The following is a 26,497-nucleotide window of genomic DNA, read 5'->3' as shown; positions in this document are numbered from 1 at the left end:
CAGCTTTCTTTTGATTTCCATATGTATGGAATATCTTTTTCCATCCCATCACTTTCAGTCTGTATGTGTCCCTAGGTCTGAAGTGGGTCTCTAGTTGACAGTATATATACGGGTTTTATTTTTGTATCCCTTCAGCCAGTCTATGTCTTTTTTGTATCCATTCAGCCAGTCTCTGTCTTTTGGTTGGAGCATTTAATCCATTTACATTTAGGGTAATTATCGATATGTATGTTCCTATTACCATTTTCTTAATTGTTTTGGGATTGTTATTGTAGGTCTTTTCCTTCTCTTGTGTTTCCTGCCTAGAGGAGTTTCTTTAGCATTTGTTGTAAAGCTGGTTTCGTGGTGCTGAATTCTCTTAACTTTTGCTTGTCTGTAAAGATTTTAATTTCTCCGTTGAATCTGAATGAGATCTTTGCTGGGCAGAATAATCTTGGTTGTAGAGTTTTCCCTTTCATCACTTTAAATATGTCCTGCCACTCCCTTCTGGCTTGCAGAGTTTCTGCTGAAAGATCAGCTGTTAACCTTATGGGGATTCCCTTGTATGTTACTTGTTGTTTTTCCCTTGCTGCTTTGAATATTTTTTCTTTGTATTTATTTTTTGATTGTTTGATTAATATGTGTCTTGGCATGTTTCTCCTTGGATTTATCCTGTATGGGACTCCCTGCACTTCCTGGACTTATTTCCTTTCCCATATTAAGGAAGTTTTCTACTATAATCTCTGCAAATATTTTCTCAGTCCCTTTCTTTTTCTCTTTTTCTTCTGGGACCCGTATTATTCGAATGTTGGTGCATTTAATGTTGTCCCAGAGGGCTCTGAGGCTGTCCTCAATTCTTTTCATTGTTTTTTCTTTATTCTGCTCTGTGGTAGTTATTTCCACTATTTTATCTTCCAGGTCACTTATCTGTTCTTCTGCCTCAGTTATTCTGCTATTGATTCCTTCTAGAGAATTTTTAATTTCATTTATTTTGTTGTTCATCATTGTTTGTTTGTTGCTCAGTTCTTCTAGGTCCTTGTCAAACGATTCCTGCATTTTCTCCATTCTGTTTCGAAGATTTTGGATCATCTTTACTATCATTATTCTGAATTCTTTTTCAGGTAGACTGCCTATTTCCTCTTCATTTGTTTGGTCTGGTGGGTTTTTACTTTGCTCCTACATCTGCTGTGTTTCTCTGTCTTCTCATTTTGCTTAACTTTCTGTGTTTGGGGTCTCCTTTTCACAGGCTGCAGGTTCGTAGTTATAGTTGCTTTTGGTGTCTGCCCCCAGTGGCTAAGGTTGGTTCAGTGTGTTGTGTAGGCTTCCTGGTGGAGGGTATTATTGCTTGTATTCTGGTGGATGAGGCTGATTCTTTTCTTTCTGGTGGGCAGGACCACATCTGGTGGTGTGTTTTGGGGTGTCTGTGACCTTATTATGATTTTAGGCAGCCTCTCTGCTAATGGATGGGGCTGTGTTCCTGTCTTGCTAGTTGTTGGTATAGGATGTCCAGCACTGTAGCTTGCTGGTCGTTGAGTGGAGCTGCATCTTAGTGTTGAGATGGAGATCTCTGGGAGAGCTTTCGCTGTTTTATATTACATGGAGTCAGGAGGTCTCTGGTGGACCAATGTCCTGAACTCGGCTCTCCCACCTCAGAGGCACAGGCCTTACAGCCGGCCAGAGCACCAAGAACCTGTAGAAAACAGGAATTTTTTCTTTAATCTTTCTATTGGTCTTCCTTTTAGAAAACAAGCAATTCAATGTCATTATGTGAAGGCCTCACTCTGGCTTCACCTAATAGGGTTCAAAGAGTACAGGTAATTTGAATCTGGTTCTTGTGTTCATCTTCTTTTCTTCACCCAGGCTTCCCACCATCCTTCTTTTCCTGGGAATTCCCTGGTGGTCCAGTGGTTAGGACTCTGAGCTTTCACTACCAAGGGCACAGCTTTGATCCCCGGTCAGGGAACTATGATCCCCCAAGCCATGGCAAGAAAAAATAAAATAAAATAACACCTGTTCCTGAAGACAAAGTGTCACTCCATGCTTCTGGGAAAGGCTCTCCCAGTGACTTGTTGGTGGATAATTTTCTTACAGTTACTTGTAATTTGGAAGTAATTCCCATAATTTTTATAAACAACTTGATTTCTCTTTATATGGGTCCTTTCAAAGTGAGGTCCCTGGACCAGCAGCATCCGTGTCACCTGGAAATCTGTTAGTAATGCACATTCTCAGGGCCCTCCGCAGGTCTGTTGAACTTGCCCTGTAATCTGTTTTAGTAAGCCTTCCAAGTCATTTCTGATCCATACTACTGTTTGAGAACCAATGCTGTGTCATCCTTACTCAAAACATACATGATATTAAAAAGTAGTTTGTTGGCAAAGTCTATGAAAGATTTCAATACTACACATAAACAATTATACACCTAAAAAGAAATATGTATAAGTAATTGTTGAAGTATTTCTGATATATGAAATACAAAGTAATCCCTACATTCAAGTCATTGAAACTCTTCATGGGAATGTAAGTTTTAAAAATTGGAAGAACATGAGACCTCATATAAATTATTGCTAATTAAATATAGCTGTTTTAGAAATATATAAATATATCTCATGCTTGAAAACAGGATGTACTTTTGCATCAAACCAATTTTATTTCATTAGTTGAAATGAGCTGTCTTAACAGACTGAATTCTTCCTGATACTTTGTTTCCTGTTATGTCAACATATTTTTGAGACAACACTATCATAGATTTGGCACAGAATGGAGGTATGATGTGACTGTGGTTATTTTCCATAACAAAAGTCCAAACCGTATCTATGAAATTATACCAACATATGTAGGGTTTTTCCTCATGCAGAAATATTGTAACCTAAAGCATCACTGGGTTGCACTCCATTCAGGGAGGTACCTAAAAGCTTTATTAAGAGTAGGAATAAGGGTTAGGCTATTTGTTAAGGAGGGAAAAACTACTATGTGGGATCATACTTATAATCCATATAATCTACTATTTTTCTTTCACAGTGAAATCAAGGGATAATTTGTAGCAATGTTAAAAGGCTAAGCTAACCCTCTAAATATATTACTTTCACTTATTCATCCATTTTGGATGTCCTGTCCATTAATTTACTCACCCTGTTTTTATTTTATGATTTATGATCTAATCAAATTCTACATGTTTTAAATAAAAAATTTTCTGTTCTTCCCCCCAAATTTTTTTTAAACTTAGGGATGTTCCCTACTTTTACAATACCAGGATATAATGAATAAATCATTTTAGCCTATATATTCACTCCCAATCAAATAGTTATCATCTTTCTGTTTATTCTTCTTATACATAGCTTTTATGGTCTAAAACATTTATTCTTCCCCAAATATTCTCTAATTCTGTTAAATATGTAGTAGATTCAATTGATAGTCTCAATTCAGCAGTCTACACACATGGACTCCTTTTATCTAATACCTCTGTCGGCTTTACTGGGCACTCACCCCTTAGGAGTTAGTAATGGGGAGGGCAATAAACTTAAAAGTTGCTAAACAACAGTACCTCATTTCCTTTCAGTGTGTTCAACATAGTCTGGTGATTTGTAGACTAAAGTATTTGAAAATCTCAAGTTCATTTGGAAGAAATATTCAGTCAAATTCAAGTATTACTATCCTCCAACCCCATTTTCCTTGTATCTGCAGAAAGGTCATTAGTGGAAGGCTTGGTAGGTTGGGATGGCCTCTCTCTCTCTCTCTCCCTCTCTCCCTTTCTTGGAGGATTCATGGGATCTAGAGCTGAGAAGTACCTGTTACAGAGGAGGAACCCAAGAATGGGTGATCCCTTTCCTGTAAACCTTTGCTGAAACTTCTTCTGAAGCAAGAAATATATAATGTCTGAAGTTGGTATCAAACAGAGCTATTGATGACTGGGAGGTCTGTTTGCCTGTCTGAGTACTGTGTGTTGTGGATTTCTCCCTTCACATCTTCTTGGCTTAGTGGTGCAGCTTTCAGACAGTAGTTCTCGCTGCCCTGACTGTAAGGCACAGTAAATCATCAGGAGCTACTTCCCCTCAGGCCCTGCCAGTGATATTCACTGGCCCCTTTGATCAACCAGCAAAACTCCCGTGGGGCAGGTGTGAGTGTTTCTCTCTCTTCTGGCTCTGATCTTCCAGATGGGTTTGATGATCTCAGAAACCTTTCAAGGCCCCTTTGTACCCACCTAAAGCATTAAGACACTTCAATGTTGGGTTAGCAAAATAAAATCAAATAAAGTACTGCTGTAAATCACTAGTGCAAACTGCTCTACAGTTTAGAGTCAGCATCACATCTCATACATAATTCGGGGCTCCTGACTTTGGTGGATGAAATGCTTCTTTCTTTCCCCTTTAACTGACCAAGTGTCAATTTATAATCTCCAATCTCTCATTTCTCTTTGTGATAATAATGCCCTTCTCTTGTCCTTTCTCCAAAACAAAGGAGAAGGATATTTTCATACGGTTCTATTGGAATGCTACCGTTTATTGGCTCCTATGTGAGTACCATAAGGGTGGGCTGTCTAGCATGTGAGCTAGGAAGGAAAATCAGGCAGCCTTTTGTGAGCTGTTACCAACTATCTCCACAATACTTGATATCCCTCTCTTACATATAATATCTCATCAACTGTAGCATAACAATCTCACACAAAATATTTTTTAGAAAAAATCTTAGGCTTGTGATGAGGGTAAGTAAAATGTTGTTGTCATATTTCATCCTGCATTTTTTTTTTTTTTTTTGGCCATTGTTGCTGGAGGTCTCCCATTCAATTTAGCAGACATTGGTAGAGATCGTACTATGTGTAAAACTTTGTGCCCATCGCTATGGATGATGAAAGATGAATAAGATACAGTCTCTGCTTCTAACAGCTTACACTTTAATGACTCAGTGTGATCAAGGAATAATCTACCTTAACTCTAAATCTCTTTCCAGAATACTAGTTGCTATTCCATAGTATTGATCCTTTCTGTGAATAATTTGGTTTTGTTTCTGTTGCTTTTGTTGTTCAAAAAGTGTTAGTTTCTCCTTGATCATTTTTGACATTCATCGTGTGGTGATGCATTGCCACAGATTTCACTTCTGCACTGGGAAAAAGAAAAGTTTCTATGCATTCTTTCCATTCTTAGAAATAAGAGAATAGGATAAGAAGCTAATATTTTATGGATAATTAATTTTAGAGGACTTGTTGAAATAATTTTCCATGTATTCCACATAGGAAATGAGAAAAAATACATCATAGGGGGAGATTATCCATAAGTATAGGGAAAGGAGGACTAAGGAACCCGCAAAAAAATGGAGAAATGATTAGAGGTTGAGGGTCATCGAACATCACTATAGCTAAATGAGAAGAATATCAACCACGAGAAGGTGACCAAGAATAACAAATGTGTTGATGAAGAAAGAAGCATGAGAATTAAAGAGAAGCTGTTAGATTCGGTGTTTAAGAGTATTTGATGACATTCGATGGAGTAGTTTTAATAAAAGCATGGGATGAAACCACATCAAAGGCATTCAAGGAGAGAACTCGTGTTGTACAAGTAGAGAAACAGAGTGAAAGCCACCCCTTAAGAAAGTTAAAGTGAATACAAACAGAGAAGTGAAAACGTAGGCTAAAAGCAAGTATCATGTGCGAAGGTTTTTCCCCTTCGTTTTTCTTTAGTTTAGTTTCCAAAGAGAGAGCGAAATTATAAAGACAGATTGAAATTACCAGATGGTGGCTAGGGGCTAAGCACGTACGCTTGACCCTGCCAAGAGGTTCTGGAGAGCAGTACAATGATGAGGCCCCTGGAACTAGCCAGAAAGCCTGTGAGAGGCCCCCAAGAGAGAGCAGAGGACAGGCCTCCCATATGATGCAGAGGCAGAACCTTAGCTGAAAGGGAAAGGGTAGTATTCTGGCTTTTAGAAAAAGAAATCTGCCCTGCCTGGCTGAAGCCCTTTAACACCTGAAGAATTCCAACCAAAGGTCACAGTTAATTCTTTAAGATTGATGTTCTGAGCATAAAAAGTTTGAAAAGAGTTCAAAGAGTAGTTCTGGCTTGGTCTTCATACCCCTTCTGGTCCACCAATGTCGTCAGGTCTCCCGTGGTCCTTTGATGGCTTCAGAGGAAAAAGCCTTGAAGAAAGATTTTGTTCACATCCACCGTACTAACTTTCAAAATCAGATCAATCATGGTTTTCCTTGATATCTTATCAAATTCTTTTAATGTAATTATTTAACTATAATTCATAAAAGCTTTGCATGCGTGCCATACACTCTGATGCACACTTTTGCTGAGCTAAGATTTAGTTAACAGGGTGCAATTTATTTTTGTGCCCTTTGAATTTATATTTTTTGTTAACATTTTTTATTTTTAGTATTTTGATTGATCTGATCTCTCATTTAAAAACAGACCAAAGGAGCAAAGCTGGTGCAGTTAAAGATAAAATTAGAAAGAAAATTAAATATTAAAACTCAAAATAATGTGAAATATAAAAAAAGTTAACAGGACTCCACTGGGACAAGGAAAACCTTCAAATGAGAGGATTTCCCAGAAATAGATGATAAAGAAAAGCTTGACTATGAATACAATGTTGAATATCTAAAACGGGCTTTTGTTAGATCAAAGAATGGATCAACTCATTCCTTATATGTAATACTTTGTCTTTTTAAAATGTTGCCGTTGAAAATTTAACCAGTTTTTCAAACTTAAGACAGCTCTCTAGTAAATCAAGATAATTTTTCTAGAACAAGTATGTGGTAATACTTCCCTGAATGAAGTTAATTGGATTTTGTTTCTAGAAGGAATGAAAAGACTGGAACTACCAAGGTATCATTCATAATTGTACTTCATGTGAAATGAATTGACAAATGGATACACATCAGACTATTGCTGAGAAAGAACTAGTTACAACGTTTATAACACATATTGTGCTCTGGAAGAAATCAGCCCTAGGTCTTGGCAAACGTCTTTAACCTATCACACTGTTGGACTTTCCACACTGTTCGATGCCAGGGAGTGTGGGAGTGCAGTCACTGTCACATGCTAACAGGTATCTTGTGTTACAAATGGATAAAATCACCGAGGAGCAGCATGTAAAGCAGTTCTTGGAATATTGAGCATATATCAGAGAAAAGAATTGCACCACATTTGCTCTGTTTATCAATGAAAATTAAGACTACTTAAATGGATATTCTCTTCAGTTAGTGGTTATTTTATGAGCTCTGTTGCAGACCAGAAAGTGTGCGATGAAACCAACCCTGACAGCATCGGCTCCATGTGCCGCATAGATGGGCAATGCTCCGTAAACGATGAACACTGCCTCTGAACATTCAATCACTTACTGCTTATTTACCTACAGTTGGAGCCCACGTGTGTTGACACTCACAGCATGGCTCGCTGCCATCATGAGTTTGAACATGTTGCTTTCACTTCATAGAATAAGCTACGGTGGGTGTTTCTTGTCCCTGCTTTTCAGAGCCCTCTGTCCTTACACTACCGCCTAAACTGAGCCTGGCTCCCCGTCCTTAGTAGGCTCTGGAAATGACTTGAGTTTATAAAGTAAGGAAATGAGGTCAGGCAAATATCTCAGAAGACATAAACACATGCGCAGACATATGATTGCACACACACACACACAAACAGACACACACACAAGTGCGCAGGCACAACTTACTAAAAGTCGACGATCTGAGTGTTTCTGATTAGCATAGGGACTTTCTGATACAGGTTAACTGTTTCCCAGGTTTCAAAGTAAATTTCTAAATTACTACCTTTCTACCCACACGTGATAATACTAGATTTCCTCTGAAAGGTTCACATTCATATGGAGAGACCCTTTCTTAACATGAGGCCAGCCTCTCAACATTCACGGAGCAGTGACATCAGCGGCTACGGTTTTATTCTGTCAACTGAGGTTCAGCGGTGGGGGACAAAAGGCACTGTTAGACCCTTCCCCCATCACTTGTCTCCCTTTTCCCGATATCTCTTTTATCTCTGCTGCCTTTCTACTGTCTATAAACTTTGGGGGTGAGGTCAGGCTATGATTAACCTGCAATAGGATCGGGTAAAGACAGGGTGTCTGAATTAGAAAGGATGTGCTAGCCTAGACTGTCCTGTGGTAAATTGAAAAATAATGCCAAATTCTTAGCAGCCATAGTAGTCAGAACCCAGTCATGCAAATGAGCATTCTAGGAATTTCCTGCAGAGTATTGGCGATAAACGTGAAGAAATTTGGGAGAAATTAACCAGGGCGATGTAGCCACCCAGCGCTTAGCGATAAATAGCATGAAACTAGCAGTAGCTAACCCAGGTTCGGAAGAGACCTGAGTTGGATGTAGTGGCACCAGAGCACAAAAGCTGTCCTTCCCCCACCCCCATCTAGGTTCTTGGTGGGGACTGTCCAGCAGAAGCTGGGACCATGGACAGAGAAGTTGCCCTACAATCAATTCCAGAGACAGCGGAAGAAACAGAGAGATTGAGAGAGAAATATACTAGCTTCTGGCTTCTTCCTTGCATTTAATCTCCCTCTTAATCCTCATTGCCCAAACTTAATTGTAAATCAGAGGGCAGCAAGTAGCCTGGGAAATGAGGCTACCTGCGATCAAGAGCAGAATGGGGAAGGGTTCAGGTAGATATGAGAGCAAATCAGCGTTGACCAGCACAATTCACACCTTTGCCACTCAGCACCTCTCCTCATTTTTTATCCATACGAGTCATTTCAGAGAAATCCGTATCTGGCTGTGGGGTCAGCAGTCTGTGTTTTGACAAGCCCCTTCCCAGGGAGTTCGCTGCACGATAAGATTTGAGAACCACTAGCTTAGATTTGTACGATGTAGATTTAGCTATCAAATTGTAAATCTGTGTTTTGCATTTCATTAGTACTCTAGACATGAATGTAAAAGGAAGCGAAAATTTTTCAGAATAGTAAAACTGTACTATCTTTTATTTATTTGTTGTTTAACAAACATTTATTGACCTGAGCGAAATGTGTATATAAAGCAACTAGCTGTAATCATGATTCTGTTCAATGTGAGATTACCTTGATTTATTATGTCAAGCTAAATCTATGTGTCTAAGTTTCCTAAGCACAAAGAATAATCTGAATACTATAGATTATTTTGGTATTTTTAACAATCTTAAGGATATAAAATGACAGAAGATATAAAAATTTTCTTAACACATGCCAATCCTTCCAATAGAACTATAAATTACTATGACATAATTTATTTAGTAATAATTTCTGTTTTACGGACATCTCAACTTTGATACTATGTAGACATCCAGATAGACAAATGAAAAATCCTGTTAATCATCCAAATATTTTGCTTAGTTTGTTTCAAACTATGTGTATTTGGAAACATTCAGATGGCTGAGGAATTTTTCACATGTTACCCATATGTTTGGCTTTGCATAGACATATAAAAAGATGAGTAAAGGGGATTGTCAGTACACAGGAAAAATATGTTATCATGCAGGACTTCCTGAAAGTTGGAAATGTTCCCCAAAAAGCAGACAAAAGTGGAATTTGAAGGTTACTGTCTTCAATTTTTCTCCCCCCATTTTTCTAGTCAGCTGCTCTAGTCAGCCTTTGGTCCACATAACTTCACTGAAACTGGTTTTGTCAGGTTTTCTACCTGTCAAAGCCAACGCTCAGTTCTCTGTCCTCATCCTACTTGATCTAGTAATAGGTTTGAGATGGTTATTTTTTCCCTCTTTCATCACTGGTCTTCCAGGCCATCACCCTACTCTTCTGTGATTACTCCTGCCCCCCTGGCTGCTGCGTTTCAACCTCCATTACTGATTCCACATTATCTTTCTGACCTCTAAATGCTGAGGGTACCAGGATTTAGTTCATGGATGTCTACTCCACTCCCTTGATGAACGGCCTCATTGCTTTAAATACCATCCTTTAATTATCCACCTCCGTACCTGCATCACCAGCCCATCTCTCTTCCCTAAATTTATATATCCTGCTCAACACCTCAAACTCTCTTCCTGATATGCCCCTAAAAATTTATTCTTCCCACTATCTTCCCCATTTCAGCTTTTATCATTTCTAACTTTTTGTTGTTTCAGAAAAAAATGGGAGTCACCCTTGACTGTTCTCTTTTTTTCACACCCCATCAGAAGATTTCATTGGCTGTATTTTCGAAATGTATGATCAGCTCTGTCCACCTGTATTGCTACCACTCTGTGCAAATCCTTGTTATTCTTCCAGATTATGACAAAACCTCCCTGTCTCTTTGTTTCCTCTCTCAACCTCATTCAGTAGTCTTTTTTGATCACAACAGCCAAAGTGACCTTTAAAAATGAAAATCGAATCATGTCACTCTTCAAAATCTTCCAATAACCCCCTGTTTTTTATTGCAGAATAATCATCTAAATTGTTACAATGGCTTCTAAGCGTCCCCATAATCTGGCAAAAAAAATTAGATATTTTGACTCCACTCTCTTCTCTCTCTCTCTCTGTGTCTCTCCCTCTCCTTGTCCCTCCCTTCCTCCCTTGCTTCACTCTGTCCCACAATGACCTCTTGCTGTTTCTTAGGACTTTTCCATTGGCTGTTTCCTCTGCCTTAAATGCTTCCCCCCATAAGGATCACTTACCTCCTTTAAGTCTTTCTCCAAATGTCACTTTCTCAGTAAGGCCTTTCTTGACCACCCTCTTTAAAATTGCAATCTCCGGTGCCCTGGTCCCCTTCTCGCTTTATTTTTCTCCACAACATCTATCACGCACCTTGCTTGGTTATAACTCCTGATCAGAACGTAAGCTTCATGAGGACAAGTCTCCTGTCTATTTGTTGACTTTATTTACCAATAAACGAAAGCATTGTCTGGCACATAGCTTATACTCCGTAAATATTTGTTGAATGAATGGGATAGATTGGGTCATTTGTTTAGTTGGATGTTTTGAAGAATCAGAGAACAATTGGATCTTGGAAATAATCTAAAGTATTCCAGAGAACACTCTTTCTGCTAATAATTGTTGGGCAATGAAAGAATTCTATAGTCAAATGATTTTGGAATTCACGTTATCACACTGAAAGTTTTGAGAAGATCTATAGCATAGCCAGCAATCGTTTTATGTAAAGGATCAGAAAGTAAATAATTCAGATTTTGCAGGCCATGTGATCTGTCACAACTTCTGGACTCTGCTACTGAAGTGCAAAATAAGCCATTAGCAATATGTAAATTAATGAACTTGGCTGAATTCCAATGAAACTGTATTTATAAAAACAGAATTGACTGGGTTTAGTTTGCAAGCCATAGTTTCCCAACCCTAATCTACACTGCCTATACTTTAATTTTGTTTAAAATAGCATTTTTATTACATTATAGGACCACCAAAAAAAACCCCATAAAATATTCGTTAGCATCTTGTTAAATAAGTGTTCCTCAGGTCACAGTTTAAGAAACACTGATCTGGTTTAACCCTATAATTTGTTATGAGGGGTTTGGGATCCAGGATAGATTTTGTTAAATTCACACATGCAGCTAGTGGGAGAACAGGGATATATTCTATATTTTCTGACTCCCAGTTAAGTGTTCTTTTCACTTTTATGCCGCAACTCTTCCATTGCTGTCTAAGGACTCTGATCTTCTAAATTTAAAATTTATTTTCAACTCATTGCAGAGAAACTCCGATGTACTTACCTGTTGAAATTTTTAATGTTGATGAAGATTAAAATAATTTTTTAATTTGATATGTCTTTTGAAGCACTCCTGTGTCTTTTTGAAAAGAAAAGTGATACTGAACAATACTGAATTTTAATTTTCTATGTGCACGTTAAACCACAGACATAGACTTTTAGTGTCCATTAACTTGTACTCTGAATCACAGCAACAAATACAAACAGCACTACAAGTAACAAAGGTAGACACATATACTCTCATACACACATACAAATGGCCACCTCCCTGTTCAACTCAGCTTTTATCTCTGCATCTTCTGTGTTACTTCATTGCCCTCACAAATTAGATGTATCAACCCTATTCACAAGTTTATGTGGGTAAAAACTCAGATTTCCAGCCTTTTAGTCATCCTTCCATTTTTCTATGTTCTTTCCTTCTCACTGGGGCTCTCCTTTCTTTAGACTTCATCACTCACTGAAGATTGGCCGGACTTGCAGTAAACCCGTCTAGTTAGTATGCACAGAATAGCATGAAAACAAAAGATATGAATTCAATTGAAAGTTCACTTAGGTGAATCATTTGATGCTCTGAGTGCCTCCATGTCATTATCAGCTAAATGAGGATAATTAATACATATGTACCTGTACTTCATCTACCATTATCTCACTAGAGAAAGGAAGTTAATATTTCCAGTGTCAGTTTCCTGATAAGTTGTCACACCACACTTAAGGAACATTAGCGAGATGGATAAGATAATGGTTGTATGTGCTTTGGGCCTCTCAAGAGAGTTCTGCTTCTCCTCTATACACACATTGATCCAGTTAAATTTGATTGTAAAACTCTTTCTTTTATTTTTTTAAGTCTTTATTGAATTTGTTACAATATTGCTACTGCTTTATGTTTTGTTTTTTTTGCCCACGAGGCATGTGGGATCTTAGCTCCCCAACCAGGGATCAAACCTGCACCCCCTGCACTGGAAAGTGAAGTCTTAACCACTGGACCACCAGGGAAGTCCTATAAAGCTCTTCCTGTAGTTTGAACTAACCTGCCTCTCTTCTCCATTCAACAGCCTCTTTCCTTCTCAGTCTTGTCTGTAACCCTTCAAATACCTACCTATATTAATCTTAATGATTTTTTTAACATAGTCACTGCTTCTCTGATAATCTTTCCAAAAAAAGCACATTTTTCTTTTTGGAACACCCACATAGAGATGAGCTCCCGAAATTGAAATTGGATAGGCAGCAGACAGCAGTGGCGTGAAGCGAGATCTTAGTTCCCTGCCCAGGAACTGGACCTGGGTAACCTGGATGGAAACCAGCAGTCCTAGCCACTAGTCCACCAGGGGCTAGAGGCTAGGAACAAGGTTCCCCTGGTTCTTACCCCCATTGAGAAATGCATTTCTCAAGGAAGCAAAAACTGTAGAAACAGGTAGAAAGTTTATTATTAGAGACATGGTACAACAAATGGGAGAGCACACAGAGAAAGTTTGTTAAGACAGAAGCGAGGCAGAGATACACACCAGGAGAGAAAAGCTGTGGGCATCCCCCCTAATGAGGAGGAATGCAGTAAAGAGGTGATTAAATCATTTCTATAGGGCAGTTCTACTGGGTCTTTGTTCACCTTTGGCCAATTATCTGTTTTCTTTTTCCACACCTGACCTGCCCTAGGACCTCCCCAACACGTGTGCACAACTTTTTTCACAGATGGATTCCAGCCCACAGGCCTGTGGGGGGCCTTGGCATCACCTATTTTGGGGTGGTTCCCCCTCCTTTCTGACCCCCAAGAAGCCTCCAAGGTGCAGTGTCTCCCTTTGCCCCAAGGATGGGAAACACGTGACCTCTTCATCTTTTACTCAAACAGGGTTTAGCCCCTGTCTGTCCCTGCCATAACTGTTATCTTAAAGTGTCCACAGGAAACAAAGTCCAGCTATTTACGCTGTTCCTGTTGTAATTTCTATCTCAGAGTGCAAGCAGGAGGCAGGTTGTAAATATCTAGCCTAGAGCCCACCTGCTTCCTTCCTCAGGAAGTGTAAACAGGAAGCTAGTTGTAAATTCCCAGCTTGGAGCCCATCTACCTCCTGCCTAACAAAGTCATCACTCTTTGGAACTGGCCGCACAGTGAGGAATGAGGTGGATATTAGAAATCTTAGGACTCATCTTCCCTTTTGGAAATAAATATCTAAATTTGACCTGAATTAATACCAGTCTCCTATGAATTCAGTTTCAGCATAGTACCGTATCCAGTAAACAGCCCAACAATTAAAAATAACTAAAAATTAGTTCCAACTTTCAATTAAACATCAAAGAGGAGACAACTGACAACTCATTATTTTACTTTTTAAATCCTTTTTTCCAAATGTTTAAGTCACTCATCGATTGAGCACATCACTCTCCCAGAAAGTCACTGTTTACTTACCATTCCGCCTTTCCCAAAACCATGAGTGCAAGGCCTTCTGTTTCATTCCAGTCCACCTCCCCGTCCACCTTTCTTTCTTCATGCTTCCACTTCTGCAGAACAAAACTCCAGATAAAGCACAACTCTTCTCTGAAGTCAGGTAAGGGGGAAAAACTGAAGACTCAAAGATAAAATTATCTTTATCAGACACATCAGAAAAGGGAAATATGGCAACACACATAGATTAATACATTTTGTTGCTATCAACAAATTATAAATGTCTGAGAATCCTAGATGATCAAACTGGAGGTCACTTAAAGCCAATAAAAGGAGCTATATGAATGGAGAAAAAGGTAGGCCATATAATCTTAATACCCCTTTTCTCTTCATTTTGGAGTCTTCTAAAGCAGCTTTAGTTCCATAATCATCTTCCTCTATTTTACCTCATTTATAACTTTTTAAATACCTCAGGAGTTATTTATTTTATTCTATATAGTATGAAGCATTAAAGATCTCATTCTTTTTTTAATTTTTATTTTGTATTGGAGCATAGTTGATTAACAAAATTGTGTTAATGTACGGCAGAGTGATTCAGTTATACATATACATGTATCTATTCTTTTTCAAATTCTTTTCTCATTTAGGTTATTACAGAATATTGAGCAACATGTTGGTTATCTGTTTTAAATACAGCAGTATGTACATATCAGTCCCAAACTCCCAATCTGTCCCAACCCCCCAAGCCTTCCCCACTGGTAACCATAAGTTCTTTTAAGATTTTTTTTTGATGTGGACCATTGTTTTTCAGTCTTTTATTGAATTTGTTACAATATTGCTTCTGTTTTATGTTTCGGTTTTTTGGCCGCGAGGCATGTGGGGTCTTAGCTCCCCAACGAGGGATTGAACCCGCACCCCCTGCACTGGAAGGCGAAGTCTTAACCACTGGACTGCCAGGGAAGTCCCCAGTAGCCATAAGTTCTTTCTCTAAGTCTGTGAGTCTGTTTCAAGATCTCATTCTTACTTGCCTCCAAGAGCCTAAAGAGGTAATCCAGAGACCATTGGAGAAAAGCCCATTCTTCTCAACTGTCTCCCCTTTTCTTTGGCCATTATTCTGGCAGTTTTGGAGTCAGTTCCTTCTGCATTATCAAAAAAAGGAGGGCCATGGAAGAGGTGAACCCTTCTTCTTTGGAGAAGGCCTTATTATGTGTCTACCTCTCTGGCCTGCCATTTGACCTTGGTATATTTCACGGGCTGCCTGGCTCTTACATGGGCAGGGAGGTGAGGTGCTGGAATTACCCCCAAAAGCTGCTTCCCTCTCAGTCCTAAACTTTGAGAAATCTATTCTTGCTTTGGTCCTCAGAATTTTGTGTGTAGTGTGTGCTCTCAACAGGTATTTTCTTGCTGTTGCTCTAAAATGCAAGGACTTAGAAATTGAGCTGGAAGGAAAAAAGGGGGCCATCCAACTCCCCTCAGTGCTTAACGACCCAGGCCACTTAAAAGCAGGCAAAAAATAATCCAAGCAGTGCAACCAGGCTAACAGGAAGACTGACCTGGGGATTTGTATAAAGCCTCTTTCATACTCAAACTTTCTATTTTCTGTTAATAAAAATATCTCAGTATCTTGAGAGCAGAACTTAAATTTTTGAGAGTCATCTGCCTACAATCCATCTCCCAACCTTTGACATACTCTAAATTGTTTGGAGATTCTGAAATTAAATTATGAATGATTTCTTTGAAAAAATGAAAATAGGAAAAAATATTAATGGGTTATAATTCTACTCTTCTCCCTACACACCAAGTCCCATGGCCTTCAATGTGCAATAGTGAGTGAGGAAATTCTAAACAAATTGTTAACACATTACTTTTAATATATTTTGACAGTTAGTTCTAAAGTTCATCTTTTCCTTTGCTATGGGTGATGCAACTTTGAAATTTATTTAAGAGGAAACAGTGAAAATGTACAGGCCAAAAATATTTTTCAGCTCTAATCAGGTTGGGAATTTGATATTTGATTTCTGATACTGCCTTTTTTGTAAATTGTAAATCAGATTTAAGTAAAGCTGGTATCAGTGGGGCTTTTTCTTTTATAATTGTCAAGATTTTACAGCCTCTGAAAGAGCATAATTTCCAATTTTAAGACATCTCAATGGCTTTCACCTAATTGCATTTGTTTGTTTGTTAGTGCATTTAACTATAATTGTTTCAGAATTAATTATAGAAAAGATTTGATATTACAGAACGTAGTACCAACCAGAGTGGACTGTGAAAACTTTGTTCTTCATATGTTCATTTTATCATACTTAGAAGAACAGGTCCTTCACGTTTTTGTTTTTTTTTTTTACTATAGTTGTTCTGGTAATTTATTGCTAGGTGACAAATTATCCCATGTTTACTGATATAAAATTAGAATCATTTTATTTATGCTCACAGATTCTGTGGGTTAGTTATTCAGACAGGAAAGGTGGGGAAGTTTGTCTCCACTCCAAGATATCTGGGACCTCAGTTGGAAAGAAGAATGGCTGGTATCCCTTAAGTGACTGGGAACTGGAGTCATCGGCCGGCTTCTGCACTCACATTCTGACCACTGGGCTAGGATGACTCAAAGGCTGGGCTCAGCTAAAACTGTTGACCGGAGTACCTAAATAGGACCCTCCATGTGACTTGGGCTTCTCTGAGCCTAGTACATGGGTTCTTATAGGGAATACCCCAAAAGAGGGAATACAGACAGTAAAGTTCCAAGAGAATAAGGCAGAAGCTTCATAGTCATTTATGACCTGGCATCCAAAGTCACGTAGCATCACGTCTGCCATTAATCAACATGGTCACAAGCCCACCTAGCTTCCAGATGAAGGTACAAAGACTCCACCTTCTTTATAGAAGGAGTGTCAAAGAACGTGGGGCTATGTTTTAAAACCATCACTGTAGAATGGACTTGTAGACACAGTGCAGGGGAAGGGGAGGCTGGGACGAATTGAGAGAGTAGCACTGACACATCTACACTACCATGTGGAAAATAGATAGTTAGTGGGAAGCCACTGTATAGCACAGGGAGATCATCTCGGTGCTTTGTGATGACCTAGAGGCGTGGGATGGGGAGGGTGGGAGGGAGGCTCTAGAGGGAGGGGACATATGTATACATATAGTTGATTCACTCGGTGTACAGCAGAAGCTAACACATTGTAAAACAATTATAATCCAATAAAGATGTAAAAAAATCATTAAAAAAGAAGTGATTAATGGGATGCTTTCCATAAGTACTCTTCCTTATTTGTGATTCCTCACCTCTAAAGCAACAGTACACATTTGCAATATGGCTGATCAGTGTTAAAAATGCCTGTATAACCAGGTGTTTACCTTAGAATGCTTTTGGTCGCAAGTGACAGAAACCCTGACTCAAACTGGCATCAATTAACAAAATTGAAAATTTCAGCAGTAAGGCAGGCAACCAGTTAAGAGAGGGTTGGCTTAGTGGCTTAGCAGTACTGAAAAGACACTTCTCTGCCTTATTTCATGACTCTTAGTGTTGACTTTATCCTGCATCTAGTTCCTTCCTGAAGAAAGTCTTGCTGGCGTGAGCAGTTATTCCCATGCTCAACTGTATGCTCAAGCAAAGAGGTAAAGAGAGCTTTCCTCCCCTTCTACTTTACAGAGCCCTGAGCCTCACTCAGCTGGAACAGCATAGGTCACTTACATAGCCCTGAAACAATTTCTGAGGTCAAAGTCAAGTTCTGATTGGCTTAGATTTAGATGCTCATCCCTGAACTAGTCCTGATTTCAAAGGGGGTGGAATTATACCACTTGACTTCATCATGGGGGTGTGATTGATCCCTGTAAATGTTGTGCCTGCTCCCCACTGGGAAATAGGTGGAATAGGTGAGGGGAAGGCGGCTGTAATTTCTATTTCATCTTGGAACATTCTCTGACAACGTAAAATCATTTGACCATGAAGTGACGGAGCTATTGCCTTGGCCTCATTAGCAGCATCATAGTTCAATGAGCCGAGAGTTCACGGTCCCATTCCTGTTCACTGGTCAGCACCCTGCCTTCGAGTCAAGCCAATGTCATATTTAGAGCTGCCGTTGTTAAAGAAATCCCATTTGACAAAACAAGGAAAAAATAGCTACTACAAAGTGACTCTGAACTTGGCTGTTCTCTCCCAGCAAGGAGTGGTGGGAGAACAGTCACTGGCATTCTGAATGTTTGGGATCATGTGTGTGCACCTGTGTCTGTATGAGAGAATATTTCTTACTTTGGATAAATTCAGACTTTTGCCTGAGAAAGTAGGCTTTCTATCTGAGGCTATGAACTCTTCTTAAGAACTGTGAATGTCTTCCTGTTTTTCAGAGGTGACACAGGACTGAATAATGTAGACTCTTCTCTTTTTTTTTTTTGTAGACTTTTTTTTTTTTTTTTTTTGCGGTACGCGGGCCTCTCACTGTTGTAGCCTCTCCCGTTGCGGAGCACAGCCTCCGAACGCACAGGCTCAGCAGCCATGGCTCACGGGCCCAGCTGCTTCGCGGCATGTGGGATCTTCCCGGACCGGGGCACAAACCCGTGTCCCCTGCATCAGCAGGCAGACTCTCAACCACTGCGCCACCAGGGAAGCCCTCTGCCAAGACTTTTATTCATGGTTTTCCACTGCAGCATGACAGGGTTATTGTCCTCACTTTGCTGTTGAGAAAATAGGGACAGAGGGTTAAGCAGCTTGCTATGACCACATATCGAAGCAGGGACGGAGTTGGCATTAGTAATCATTTTCCGGGAATCTTGGCTCAGTGCTTTCTTTACAAAGAATTATGACAGTTCCAAACGGAGAAAGAGAACAGGTCATAAAATACAAGCACTTTGGAACCCATCACTCAGTCTCAGAAATGTTGTGAGAAACAAATATTTGTAGACATAATGGAAACCCCCTTTGTACCCTTTTTGGTTCCCACCCCTCACCTTCCCTTCTCTGAGAAAATCAGTATCCTGAATTTGGCATTTTACGTTCTCATACATATTCTTCCTCTGTATGTGTGTATCCATAAAAAATATGGTACAGGTTTGCACATTTAACTTCATATTATTGCTGTTATCTTGTATGAATCATTTTTTTTTCTCAACATAGTTTTTAGTATATATCCATGCTCATACATCTAGCATGTTTATTCATTTTACCTATTATATAATATTCCATGTCACAAATATATATACATATGTATGACGGATTATCATCATTTAGATTTTTGCTGCTGTTTAATACCATAAGCAGTAATGCACTGTATATTCTTATACCTTTTACCTTCTGATTACTTTCATGAACCCCACTGGAAAAAAAGAAGACTTTTATGGAGATAAGCATAGAGATTCAATTGCTCTTAAGTTCGGTCCTAGAGTAATGCAAGAGTGAGTACCAGAAGCAAGACTTATTGCCATATTTACATTTGAAGAAACTCATTCTATATCTAAAACGGTTACTGAGCAGAACCTTACGGGGCCTTGCCAAGAGACTCCTCCCCCATATTTTCTGCTTTATCTCCCCTCTGAAGTACCCAGATAACAGTATTGATGCACATTTCCTGAGTTGTTTTACAAATGCTAAAACCACCACCAAATGGAAGAAGTTACCTACTTGATGACCGTGAGCATGTAGCCCCCAGACCTACCAGCACCTAAGAGTTGATAATGTTAACCCCTGTGACACTGCCCTGTTACATCACCATCAGCCAATCAGAGAATTGAGCACGAGCTGATCACATACCCTGGGACTCCACTCCCTCACCTTGTCTTTAAAAATGCTTTGCTGAAGTCCATCAGGGAGTTTGGGCTTTTTGAGCACTAGGTAACCAGGACTCCTTGCTTGTTACCCTGCAGTAAACACTGCACTTTCCTTCACTACAACCCGGTGTCAGTAGATTAGCTTTACTGCTCATGGGTGGGCAGACCCAAGTTTGGTTCAGTAACAAAACCAATCCATGTTCTGTGTATACCATGATTTACAGTTGCTATATCAGGATCCATCATTATATCTTGAAATCTCACCTATTTAGTCATTACTAATGCTACTTCTTTCCAGATCCAGACCTGAATTTCTGTGGCCTGCAGGACTTTTGTCAGGCTGAAAAAAGATGGCAGCAATCATAGTGATGGACTGAATAAACAAAGTTTTATCATTACAGAAATAGAAACAGTGGCTTGAAAATTTTAAGAACATCAATTGACTTCCTTCTAAAAAGCATGCCATGGGGAGAAGGGGTGAAATTTCTATGGGACATCATTTCTGTGGATCTGAAAGCACTATATTTATGTAGATAAAAATGAGCAAAGGATGGCCATTTGTTTGACTTATTTTAGGAACATTGTAGTCTGTTTAAAATGGCTGATTTAAAAATCTCCATGTCAACTATGAAACTAAATTATTTTGAAATATTATTATGCTTTGTTCTGAATCCTCAGAATTCTGAAGAAGCTGGTCCATTGTGTTAATACTGGAATTATTTTTTGGATCAGCAGCCAACTGTGAAGACATTAATACAGATTTGAGGGAAATTACTGGCATAGGACTTGGGAGACTGGATTTTTTTTTTTTTTTTTTTTTGCGGTACGCGGGCCTCTCACCGTCATGGCCTCTCCCGTTGCGCAGCACAGGCTCTGGACGCGCAGGCTCAGCGGCCATGGCTCACGGGCCCAGCCGCTCCGCGGCATGTGGGATCTTCCTGGACCGGGGCACGAACCTGTGTCCCCTTCATCAGCAGGTGGATTCTCAACCACTGCGCCACCAGGGAAGCCCCTTGGGAGACTGGATTTTTGACTTGACCATCTGACTATGAACCTTGTGAAAAAGTCACCTAAGCATCTTGGACATGGGGTTGCCCTAAATCAGTGCTTTGCAAGTTTTTTATGTTGACCCTATATAGGTGTTAAATCAATTTAGTGTGTTGGGGCCAACATTCAAAAGAAAGCAACATGGAATAGAACAAAATATATTCAGGGTGCAGTGAACGCACTAAGGTTATATATTATTTCATAAAATTTTTGTTACAAAGGGATGAGTGTGCATAACTGCTATGGGACATTGTATAAAGTAAAATTCTTCTGTATTGCTTTTAAAAATATTTGAAAGTCATTTTTACCACGTGATTTAAAAAAGTCTCGGGGACCTCTCAGATCTGGTTATGTCCATAATTAAAATTCACCAGGTGCTCCCGTTTTTAGTAGGAAGCCCAGATATCCCAAAATAGCAGAATAGACTCTTCATAATCCTTGCCTCTAGGACTGTGCCCTCCAAGGACATGGTGAACTACAAGCTTCCTGTTTCCATAGTACTGCCTCATATGTCCATGCCTTTGTTGACATTTTCCTCTTGGCCTCAAATACTCTCTGTAGACACAAAGCATTACCTTTGCTAGAAACCTTTCCATACGCAACTATTCTTCATTGAATTGGCCACTCCTTTTCTTAGGTCCCTATTATCATTTTTACTGTCTTGCCTCATAGCCCACGGTACACTTGACCGCAGTTAATAATGGTGTAAAAAATCTATCTCACCCTACCAGACCATGGAAATTTGGAGGTCAGGTCTTTGTATCATAAGAATTTGGGTTTTTTTTTTTTCCTTTTCTTATACATATGTACTCTGTTCTCCCTTGCTCTTAAAATAACTGTATTATTTTAAAACAATACATATTTATTGTGTCTCAAATGACATAAAAAGGCAGTTGAGGAAGGGATAGATTGGGAATTTGGGATTGACATGTACACACTGTTATACTTAAAATAGATAACCAACAAGGACCTACTGTATAGCACAGGGAACTCTGCTCAGTATTTTGTAATACCTAAATGGGGAACGAATTTGAAAAAGAAGAGATACACATATATGTATAACTGCATTACTTTGCTGTATACCTGAAACCAACACGACATTGTTAATCAACTATACTCCAATAGTAAATAAAAAATTATTTAAAAGCCAGTTGAAAAATCACCCTAAATCCCATAGCCCGAAGAGGAGCACTGTTAGTATCTAAACCGATGTCTTGCTCTACCTGCATTCACGTAGAGAGAGAGGTGAGCATGCACACAAGTGCAGGCACACACACGCAATGTTACACCAATAAATTCATTTATTAATATGACCAGTTTTTCCTTTCAACAATGTCAAGGACACTTTCTCTGTCAATGATATACCTGTACACAATTTTGAATAGCTGCTTGTTAGAATCTAAGTCATGGATTGTTTTGGGTTTTGTTTTGGTTGCCATTTATCAACATTAAGGGCAGTGATGGCAGATCTGACTTATTCCTTGTGTGCTAAAAGTATCAGTTAGAAGGCACCATTATTGTCCTTACTTTCTTCAATTAGCTGTAGAGTCCTGAGCTGGCTTTGCAACTCTCTTCAAGGCATTCTACATTATGCCTCCTTCCCTTTATCCTTGGGCTGTGTCCTGTTAAAATCTCTGTGTATCAGAGTCTCCTACCTAGCGAGGCAATGTCTTTAGGGAAAGCTTCTCTTTCTTAAGAGAATCATTGGGACTTCCCTGGTAGTCAAGTGCTTAAGGCTTCACGCTTCCAATGGAGGGGGCACGGGTTCGATCCCTGGTCGGGGGACTAAGATCCTACATGGTGTGCAGTGTGGCCAAAAAATTAAAAAAAAAAAAAATCGTCTCTAGTTACACGGTAAAAATTTGACGTTTAACAGTTTTCCCATTTAGGAACTAATAAAGTAGAATCATGCATATATTTATATGAATATTTCGAATCTCATCTCCCTAAAACAAGGTATGAATCTGGATTGTACCTGACCTTCCTCTGTTCTGTGGACAGGAAATTCAAGATGATATATAATTGTTTTCAATGCTCAGTTCCATTTTACCAACCACTTCCATTCTTTGGTAGATATAGATTGCTAGTACAGTTCATTAGGATATTTCCTCTACTCTCTGGAGCTAAAGTTAAGAGCTACTCAGATATATTATTCTAATAAAATGAAACATCTGGTACAGTTTTGGAAAGTGCCAAGCTTCATTATGATTAAAGCTTATTTGTGTCATTTTTGTGTGTGTGTGTGATCTGACTCAGGAACAGATCATCTATTTCTTCAGTGTAACTGGATAGCCTACGTATAGTCCAGTTCTTATGTATTTTCTCCTGTTTTTAGACTCAATTAAAGCTCTCGGGAGTTCTTCATCCGTCAGTTTGTGGCTTCCACAGTAGAGTGTATTTTCATACTGTACGGTACTAACCCAACCACTCTCTTAGACTTTTTGTTTCCATCTCTATATTCTAATCTTGAATCCTATCTCAGTGAGTCTCAGGAATACTGTGCATTGCCTTAGGTTTTGTTTTGTTTTGTTTTGTTTTGTTTTTGCGGTACGCGGGCCTCTCACTGTTGTGGCCTCTCCCGTTGTGGAGCACAGGCTCCGGATGCGCAGGCCCAGCGGCCATGGCTCACGGGCCCAGCCGCTCCGCGGCATGTGGGAGCCTCCGGGACTGGGGCACGAACCCGCGTCCCCTGCGTCAGCAGGGGGACTCCTAACCACTGCGCCACCAGGGAAGCCCTGCCTTAGGTTTTAATATAAACCATATGCCATCCATTACCCTTGCTCTAGTTATGAGTGTGTAGAGATCTGAGCAATCAGTCACTTCTTGGTCCCTTCCCAATTATCTCATATAATTATCGCCTCTTGCGTGTCCTCTCTCCATCCATACCTGTGCTCCTTAATAGCACTTGTTCGCAAACAAGATAGACTTTGCCCCCAAGGAACATTTGGCAATATCTGGAGATATTTTTGATTGTCACAATGGGAAGGATACTACTGGCTTCTAAATGGTAGAGGTCAGGGATGCTGCTTAACATCCCACAATGCAGAATATAGGCCCACTCCCTACAACCAAGTGTTAGCCAGTCCAAAATGTCAACGTTGCCTAGTTTGAGGAATCTTGCTGTGTAGAAACTGACTTCATGGGTCTTGGTTGAACTTCCCAGTTCCACCTCTGAGCTGTTCAGTTTGATATAGTCTCATGATTCAGACTAGCTGCTCAGTAGCCAAAAATGGAAGGTTGTATCTCATGTTTCATCCACATCCTCTACTTTGGTTGAAGTGAGGCAGCCTTTGTTATTAGAAACAGTTCCCTTCTTGGTGAGTGTTATATCACCCATTGACATTACCCCAGTTACACACAATAGGGAATGAGGGAAACTGAGGCATATTTCTAAGTAAAGAATAAAACTGGAAGGATTAATAAGTATGACTATCCTCAGATACTCTCTGCTCCAAATGGCATTTGTTGTTATGGAAATTACCTTTGAAATATATTAAGGAAAACTCCATGGGCAGCTTAATACTAATGCGGTTTCCTTTTTTTCCCCCTCCTTTTTTGTTTTTCAGACATTTCACATTTTCAAGAACAAAATGATTTAAAAGGATTACTAGAAAATCTCCATCAAAATATTCAAGCCAAAAAGAGAAAGAATGTAGAAATCATGTGGCTGGCTGCAACGGTAGGCACTCTGCCGTCAAATGGTATTCCCTGTCACCGTGATGATCAGCAAGTGTTATCGGGTATCTGCTATGTAGGGTCCAGCCTCTGCACTTTGGGCTACCAGATGTCATTCTCCATTATCCAGGAGTTTAGGCATCTAGTCTATCAATACACAAGAACACAAGATAGAAGAAGATGTATTCAATGAGAAAAAATCTTACTCATTGGCTTTTCTTATAAATGTGGGATGTGTTTGAGGTTAAAATCAAGTGTCTGTGATTTTCTTGATATCGCATGTTGCAATGTCAATAGCCCATGTCAGTCAGGGTTTTGAAGTGCTGCTCTAGAGACATATGGTTTCAACAGAAAGTGGTTATCAGATCTCTGACTCACAGCCTCAGTAAGGCTCCTGGACATATCGTTTTGTTAATGAGCTTGTAAATGCGTTTGTCAATTTAGATATCGGCATAGAAATTATTACTGATGTATTGCTCTTAGGGTAATGAGCTATATTTTGTATGCTTCTTTCTCATTTAATGGCACCCTCAGGGTAGAAGATCTGCCTGCTTCCCCACCCCCCCAGGTTTCTACAAGGTTGAGGGAGAAAATCATGCCTATAATTTTTAAGCTCTTATCTGGCAACCGCTCAGGTATAGCTCATATGAGTTTTGTTAAACATTCAGACCCAGAGATCCTTTCACTAGGAAGGGATCTTTTCATCAGGAAAGGCACACATTGGAGATCTTTTTGATGAACGCCATGTTTGAACTTACTGCACAGGATTGCTCGTGTAATAGATCTTCTCACATGTGCTATTCATTCTCCATCAATAGCATTTGAGACAAAGCCTTTCCCCCTACTGCCAGCGCTTCAGTTATAATCTAATATTACTTACTCTCTTCTGGGAAAAAGGAATGGATAATTTACCATGAGTCTACATAAAATAATTTACCAAAAGCAAGCTGCTCTAGTTTCCCTTCATGCCCTCTTGGAGCCCCAGGGAAGAACATCAAAGGTAACAATATGAAACGTTGCTTTCAGGCAGCTCATTTACACTGGTCCCATTTAGCATCATACTACATTACATGAAGGTTGTTTTTAATAGTTCTTTCTCCTGTGTCTGCTCTATATACCTTCAAAGACTACTATGGTTGCTAATTCTCACGAAAATTTCACAAAGACAGGTCGTAAGTTATTTTTGCTATATTACTAATGACATGATAGCACAAAAGTACTTTGATCATTGCCCAAGGCCATCTGACAACTTAGGAACATATACATATGTCATTATGCACATATCGTGCAGTCATGTAAATTGACAAATGAAGGATGCACAGGTAGAACCACAAATGAATATTTTCTCTAGTACATGTAGTTTTCTCATTTGAATATATTAAAAAAAATTCCCATAAATCCTATGTTTCTGAAATTTTTTTTGAAATGTATATACCAACCAAATATGGCTTACTCACAACTTACCATTGAATTCATGAATGGGTGATTACTTGCCTTGATAAATATACAGCACCCATAGTGTGCAAATTTGGCATTCTGTAGGAATATTGACTTTATTATTAATAACATGTCTATAGGGTGATACATGAGTTTCAATATCCTCTTTGTAAACCAGGGACCTTGGTATTACTCTTAAAGAAATATAGAAATTCCCTTTTACATTTTCCAAAAAGTTTTTATTTGTCTCTGGTTTTTTATCCTCTCTTCTTTAAAACGATTAATGAAATACTGCTTTTGTTAATGTTTTACATTCTAATTGAAAAATGTAAAGCTATTTGGTTTTATCTTGAATGAATTTTAAAAAATGAAAATTTAAAAAGACCAAATACCAAATTAAGCTAATGTTAAATTAAGCTCATATAGTTCAAAAGAGTTGTCAAATACAGAAACCAAGACCCAACCAGTCTGCTTTGATGGAATTGCCCCAGCTTCTTTTTTTTAAAATAAATTTATTTATTTTATTATTTTATTTTATTTTTGTCTGTGTTGGGTCTTCATTGCTGTGCGTGAACTTTTCTCTG

General features: G+C 39.1%; 1 protein-coding gene across 5 annotated transcripts in view; it reads left to right on the top strand.

Moving 5' to 3' along the window:
* INPP4B (inositol polyphosphate-4-phosphatase type II B) overlaps positions 1-26,497 on the top strand; it is a 582,093-nt gene that overhangs the window by 511,131 nt on the left and 44,465 nt on the right. For all 5 annotated transcript variants that reach the window (XM_029234954.1, XM_029234953.1, XM_029234952.1 and 2 more), the window contains one exon: positions 24,368-24,480. In XM_029234954.1, the coding sequence (XP_029090787.1) occupies positions 24,368-24,480 (113 nt within the window). The remainder of the gene's footprint in view (positions 1-24,367; positions 24,481-26,497) is intronic.

Source organism: Monodon monoceros, unplaced genomic scaffold, assembly GCF_005190385.1.
Source record: "Monodon monoceros isolate NGI ecotype Baffin Bay Population unplaced genomic scaffold, NGI_Narwhal_1 Super_Scaffold_20, whole genome shotgun sequence".
In the NCBI taxonomy this organism is placed as follows: Eukaryota; Metazoa; Chordata; class Mammalia; order Artiodactyla; family Monodontidae; genus Monodon; species Monodon monoceros.
This window is presented reverse-complemented; position numbering and strand designations above follow the sequence as displayed.